At 40.6% G+C, this 7,418-nt stretch overlaps 1 protein-coding gene across 1 annotated transcript; it reads right to left on the bottom strand.

The window, feature by feature from the left end:
• Positions 1 to 2,000, bottom strand: LOC123168242 (glutathione S-transferase U17). Its single transcript, XM_044586117.1, has 2 exons — positions 1,578 to 2,000; positions 1 to 1,454 (listed from the first exon to the last, which is right to left on the bottom strand). Exons 1-2 carry the CDS (start codon positions 1,911 to 1,913, stop codon positions 1,077 to 1,079), a joined length of 714 nt encoding a protein of 237 aa, XP_044442052.1. The 5' UTR covers positions 1,914 to 2,000; the 3' UTR covers positions 1 to 1,076.
• Between the last annotated feature and the right edge of the window lie 5,418 nt (positions 2,001 to 7,418).

The raw sequence follows: 7,418 nt of genomic DNA on the forward strand, positions 1-7,418 counted from the left end.
TAGCGCAACACAGATAAAAAATTTGTCCGCAATAACAACATATACATATACAAGTCATGCAACGAATGAATACAACAAAGTTCTTTCTACCAAGATACAACTCATACAACGAAAGTGAATAAACCTGGATTTGGGCTTGCCTGGGTGCGGAGACACTAAGTTGCGCCCGCTGGCGACGGTTAGTTAGACTACACCTCCTTATTTGCTGGCCTCACCCATTTGTGAACAATGACTGCATTGTGTTTATTAAATAAATTGGTGGGGGTCCTACTTAAAATATAATAGGTTTGAGGGCTTAAAATAAATGCAACCTTGAAGGACTTATTCCAAGCCTCACAAAAAATTTCAACATTCTTGGGCACCCATTTATATTTTATATGTAATGAAATCCATAAATAATAATATTAGTATTTAATCCAAAAATAAAAAAAATCCTTTTAATCACTAAACAATTGATAGGGCCTACATAACAAATATGAGGCCATTGCCAAAAAAATTATGGTTTAGAAGAAACATTTAGGACAATTGGCATAATCAGGGTTTTAGTTTTTTAATAAAAATTTAAGAGTTAATTAAATCTTCATTTTTATTGAATGCAATATGATGCTAATGCAAGGTTTATGAGATGAGTTTTTTTTTGCGAATAGGTTTATGAGATGAGCTTGGTGCAATGATGATGCAAAAGAAAAATAAAAAATCAAGTTCTAATTTAGGATAAACTCCCAGACTGTTACACAAATGATTGCGTAGTTGAGGCCAAACGAAGGAAGTTATGATCGGGCGTGGCAAAGATAATGTGTCGGCTTAGTCTTGCGGAGGTGCTTAAGCTAGTCCTAGTGGGGAGTAACTTAAGACTAGTAACATGCATATGTTACTAGTCTATATTAGTAATACCTCCATAGTGGGTAGTGTTATAGATGTGATAACATAGAGGGCTTCATTTATTACTTTGTAGACTCATTATACATTAAGAACTACTATGGTAACATATTATGTTATTCCATTTGCATCATTAGAATTAGCACTAACCGCTATGTGATGCCATCGAGCACTGTCTAGTGTCCACAACAGTTCGTTCACTTGGAATTAGCACTAGCCGCCTTCAGAGCGCCGTCATTCTTGAGGCTGAACTCCACGAACCTGTCCACGTCAGGCATGGCGTCCGCCACCGCTGGGTGGGCGCAGAACCGATCCGCCCACGCCGCCAGCTTAGGAACCTTGGCCGCGTCGAGCAGCCTGATTTCAGCGATCCTCTCTACCGCCCTGACCCATCCGAGGTGCGACCCCAGAGCAATGTCCAGGTAACCGACGTTGTCGCCGCCGAAGTAATCCTTCCCTTGGCCGCACTCGACGAAGGCCACCTCCAGGCGCTGCAGAGCAGCGCACACCTGAGCCGCCGCTTCGTCCTTGTCTCCGTCCAGCCTTCCCCTCAGGACCCGGATCGCAGTAGGAAACTACGTATCCATTGAGCAGTCAGCACACGTTTGTTCAGGGGAAACTGCGTAGGCTATCATTTTGTCGCTGAGAACTGAGAAGTTCAAAGCGAAAATCAAAACTGGATTGCCTAATCCTTTTACCTTGTCGTCGACGTAGTGGGCCCAGAACCGCTCGGCCGCCCGGGCGTAGGGGTCGGACGGGAGGAGCGCCGGGGCGTGGGAGGCCCAGGCCTCGTCGACGTACTGGACGATGATGAGGGACTCGGAGACGGGCCTGCCGTGGTGCAGGAGCACGGGGATCATCTTGTGCACGGGGTTGGAGGCGAGCAGCAGCTCGCTCTTGTTGCCCACGGCCTCCTCCACGAGCTCGTGGTCCACGCCCTTGAGCCCAAGAACTATCAGCACCCGGATCACGAACGGGCTCGGCCACCTGCCCAGCACGCGCACCGCCGCCGTCTCCTGTTTCTCCGACGACATGTTCTGTCGATTTTTTTTTCCAGATCGTGTGGTGTTTCTGCATTGAGGACTGAGCTGAGGCGATATGTCTATATGAAGTGGATTGAAGCACCTGCTGGGCGGCCGGCCACTACGGCTTCGACGTTGTCGCGTGCGTCATGGTTTGAAGCCGTGCCTCGCTCGACTTGTGTACCAGTGACCTGGACGCACGTTTCTTTATGACTTGATGCGAGTGCTTTCGTCACATGAGCGAACGTGTATCGGATTTTCTGTGGTCAAGTAACTTTCTCGAGACCATCAGACCATGTAGGAAGGTTTTTCTTTATAGGAAAATGGAAGCTTTATTTTCTGCGAAATTTCATCAAAGATAGGTATGGCTAATCTGTTACTCCCTTCATTCACAAATATTTGAATATTTCAATATGGACTATATATGGGCTAAAATAAGCGAAGAAACACATTAAAACATGTTTGTATACATCCGATTCAGAAAAAGTTAGAAACATCTTATATTTGCGAAGGAAGGATTATATAGTGGAAGTATCTGAAATAGAAAAGCCTTCTATGAAATCAATAAAATTATTTGGCAGTATCTTATTATAAGCATTTCTTTCACCGAGAAATGGTAGAAAATATTAATGGATATTTATACGAGAGGAAAATGTGTACAAAAGTCGCAGAAAGCTAAGAATTAAGAATATAAGAGTCATATATGTTCTTGTATTCCGGAAATTCAATTTGGCTCTTGGAAGCATATGCTCCCGCACAATAAAAATATATTTTGCAAATGTCAATTTTTTAAAATTTAATTGGTTCATTGTCACACTCAAATGCTGCCGGTAAATCTTAGGGAGAAAGCTTAAGGATTTTGACCTGTGCAAAAGAAAATCAAACATCAAATGTTACACTTAAATTTGTTTTGTTTTCATCGATGAAGCACGGCTATCCCATTTCACATGAAAATTGCCAAGCACGTTTATTACAGTAACAAGAACATCTACACAAAAAGTCAAAATTCTTTAATTTTTTTACTATTTATTTTGAATTTACTGTTCATCCAAGAGCCTATGCACCCTAGAGCCAAAACGGCCATCCCGTTATATTCAGGCTTTCAGAATTTGTAACTGGATCAGGGTAAGTTCTTCTTTGAGATTCCCGCGCCAACTGTAACTAGATCTTTAAGGTGGACTATTTTTATCATTTCTCTATCTCCAAATATTCCAGCAAGCATAAATGATGATGATAATCCCTATAGGGTTATGTAATGCTTCATTTGAAGTCCCACTTCACGTGGAAACATATACATCTCCTCTTCTAAAGAATTATTAACTGCAACCACCATTCTTGGGCAAAGGGGCAATCCGGGATTATGTATAGGTTGCTTTCTTCTGCATGCTCTTGTCATAGAACATACGAGTAGTCAGCGCGATGAAATGATTTACTTTGCAGCAGGTTTCTGGTGTTAACTTTGTCAATGAAGTAGTAACCAGTACACTTTGTGCTTAAGTTGGTAGGAACTTTTTCATATCCAATTGAAGGTGGTGGGGCAGGGCATCTTGTTTCAACCATCTGTACACCTGTCTTGAACCGTAAGTTGCCATCTTCTATGAGTAATGCTACTAATCTTTGTCTGCATTGGTTTTGATATTAGCTAATATGGTTTGGAGTTGAACGAACTAATCAGAAGCTTGAGTTGATATTGATCGGTGATGATTATAAGTGTATACTTTGTTCCTATCACTTCTTGGTGATTTGCTTGGTGATGACAAATGAATGAAGCTCTAGGGATTGCTGCATAAGGGTTGTTCTAACCAATTATATGCCCGTGTCAGTACCGCATTTTCTCGGGCAGGAGTGTGGATTGTTACTTTCTTATACTGAGCAATGACCTTTAAGTAGACTTTTCACAAAAAATGACCCTTCCATCTTCCTAGTGGGGGGTTGTGTGTGTAGTAGGAGTTCCAAATAAGATCGACCCAGGAAAGGTCTAAGTAACTATAGAACTTATGCAAAAAAATCGGAAGAGCTTTGTTTTGTGTTGCAATGTATTCAATTGCCCATCCTTCTCCAGATTTTGGCTTGAAGGCCTTGCCCCAGGCAATCAGGGATGTTCCCTTATCATTCATACCAATTTCTCAAAAGATAGTGTTTGACATATTTATTGATCTGCTCAATAATTGTGGCTAGAATACTCAAGCTCCACATGAAGAAAGTAGGCAGGGAGGTGAAAAGAGATTTAGGGAGCTATAGTGTCCCCCTTAGGCCAGCAATGTGGAACAACCAGACAATCTTTGATGAATTCTGTGAAGTATATGAATGAGGTCGTCAGTTTTGAACTTGTTAAAATGCAATGGCAGCCCCATGTGGATGGAAGGGAAGCTTCCTTGTTGACATTGCAGGTTTTGAATGAGGGCTTGAATTCTATTGTACCCCACTTTACTGGGTTACTAAGATAAAATTATGGTAGTTAATACTTAGACAAGTGGCATATGCAAAAATGTTTTGAATATCTCACACCTTTTGCACTTGGATAGGTTAGGCTTGCATGATCAAGATTGTACCATTGGTATACTGATCTACTGGGAAGTCAGGGCTTGTTGGATTATCAATAGGAGGAAGTAGCCCTTGATAGTGTAATTCTCTATTAAACATAGTTTCAGGGAGGTCTCCTAGGACAAGAAATGTGAGGGGACAGAGGGATCACCCTGTCTGACCCCTCTCGTGTAGTGAAATTGTTTACAAGACACTCCATTGAGAAGAGAATTCAATATACGACTCATCATTCTCATTCTGATTAAACTAAGCCATTTATGTCCAATACCTGTTGCTTGCAAGATATCCATCATGTCAAAGGCTTTTTTAGGCTCAAGATTGAGTATTATGATTCTTCTTTGGATGGATGAGACTTGTATAAATAATATTTACAGGTCCAAGACAGGAAATCTTGAACAGAATTAATTTTGACAAAGGCATAGTTATTGTTGTGAATAATAATACTAAGAATAGTATTTTATTACCCAGCAAATTTGTAATAATTCTAATTGAGCAGTTGAGCAAACATATACATGCTAAATTCTTGGCTACTTTGAAGATTCACTCTCCCATGATAGAACTTAGTGATTAATCTAAGGAAATATGACTCTATAATGTGTCAACAAGCTTTGATGAAAGCACAATTGAAGCCATCAGAGCTTGGGCTTTCTCAGGGTGATATTCCTTGATAACTTGTTCTATTTCTTCACTAGTGAAAGAAGCATCAAGCTCAATAGATCATTTTGCTGACATAAAATGGATCAAGTCTGATAGATGTGTGGATTTGAGACCCCAATCTATGCTTGTTTATCTTGTTTTACTGGGATATTATTTTGCCTGTATTTTATGGCGGCATTGACATGAATGAATTTAGTGTTTTCCTCCCCAAGCTTCACCCACCTAATAGTGGCCCTTTGTTTCCACTAGGTTCTTTGATGGGCCAAGAGTTTGATTAAGTGACCCTTTAAGAATTTTAGCTGAATTGACGGGCATGAATTGCTCTACTATGTCATAAAAATTGACTTCATTTATTGTATTTATTGTTCCTGATAGGTTTGAGATGCATAAGTACCCAAAAGAGATAAGAAATATATGCTTAATCAATTACTAGACCCATGTATACTTCATCAAGAACTTCAAGTCCCGGTACCAACACAACCCTTCATGGTAGTACAGAGCGTCGTGGATAATGTGCATATGGTAAATGAAGAAAAGCAAGAAAGGTGGTGGTAGAGAAAAGGTGGTAGAAGTTGTTTGACAGATGTTACTCGGGTTTTGGGTTATAATTGTTCTTTTCATGGTTTATGTGTTAACGGTTGTATTATTAGGACACATGGTTTCCTCTATTCTTTATTAGCCTATGTAGGCATTTAGTTGATATCGGTTGTCTTTGTGCCACAGGCTCACGTGAGTGTTGTATTGGGAAATAAGGCTCACATATCTTCTATATCAAAATATCTAACCCCCACTACTAGATTTCTCTACAGATGCGTGCTTTCACATCACCTTAATAATTGGTCGCTATCTGATCAGAATTGTGTGACATCATAAGTCATGCATGAACTCATAAGTTATTTCCTTGCCTTAATCTATCCATGAAAATCATACCACCCAATCGAATAATGCATGCCCCTCCCCCTCGAATCAAGTCATGGATGCATGCCAGTCAGATTTTTTTGCTAATTTTTGTGTGGTAATGTATGGTATATGGGGTGGGTGTTTGGAGAAAACAATATATAGTTCATTATTTGTGTTGTGTTAAGTGCAGTTCAAATTTTCTCCTCTTTTTATACGTTAGTTTGTCGCATACTTCATATATTTTAATATTATTTTTTCTAATTAAATCATGAACACTCTTAAATTTTTTCCCATTAGTTTTAGTTATTTTAAGCACCTTTTCATGAATTTATTTTACTATTGTTACCGTGGCAACATGCGGGGCATAATCCAGTACCATGAATGATTTAGGCTAAGCACGTACGTCTCAGTTTAAATTTGATGTCTTGTTGTTCCTTATTTTGAGAGTAGTTTGCATGCCATATAAGAGATTTTTCGTGCATTCCCATAAACTGAGGCTTTCGTAAAAGTTATTTCCCAGAAAATATATAGAAAGTCTGAAATGACTATTCATAACCGAGTTTTTTTTTTCCTTTTTTTTCCTTTTGCATGTTCTTTCTTTGAATTAAATTTTATATTTTGCTAGGTTGTATTGAAATATACCTAACCTTTTAATTTTCTAAATACTCTAATTACTATTTGGTGTACTATATGTTGCTAGCACGGTAGTACTACATGATTATTTTTAAGCTTGCAAGAAAACTGCATGTGTATCATTAAGAAAGAAGAAAGGCACGACCCAAACAACTCCATAGTGACGCGACGTGACACGACCGAAAACTAAATGACAAAGGATCATGGTGATCCATAACAAGACGACTGAACCCAACCTAGACTATAGCAAAAGGTACATCACAAGACATGGAAGTGATAAACCGTCCACTACAAAGCCGGAAACTCATCCGTAAAGTAAAACGACTCAAACTCGATTACCAAAATAACACTTACTAGAATGTACCTATCTCACCCCTGACCTCCCCAAAACCTAGCCGCCCCTACTCCACCACCAGCCCCCCTCTTCGCCGCCGTAGTTCACCGACGTCAAAGCCCGTGCGTCCTCCAAGGATGGCGGTGACGAATCACCATCCCCGCGTTGCCTTTGGTTCTTGAGGCGCAAATCCCGATCGTGCGCCGCCAATTTGGTTCTTCGGTGGTGGTGTTGTGGTGCTCCTGTTCAGCGCTGAGCTATTTCACCTCTCCCCTAGCAGGACCTCCATCAGTCACCGGCCCCATCACGACCTTCTGCCCGGATCTCCTCCTATGTCCCTCATTACTTCTCGCTAGATCAGGGCGCTTTCTTGTCGGATCTGGCGGCTGGTCACTTCTCACAGTGGTTGCTTGGTCGGACTTTGTGCTGGTTGCTCTCTCCAGTCATCG

The sequence above is a fragment of the Triticum aestivum genome, chromosome 1D (assembly GCF_018294505.1).
Source record: "Triticum aestivum cultivar Chinese Spring chromosome 1D, IWGSC CS RefSeq v2.1, whole genome shotgun sequence".
NCBI lineage: Eukaryota > Viridiplantae > Streptophyta > Magnoliopsida > Poales > Poaceae > Triticum > Triticum aestivum.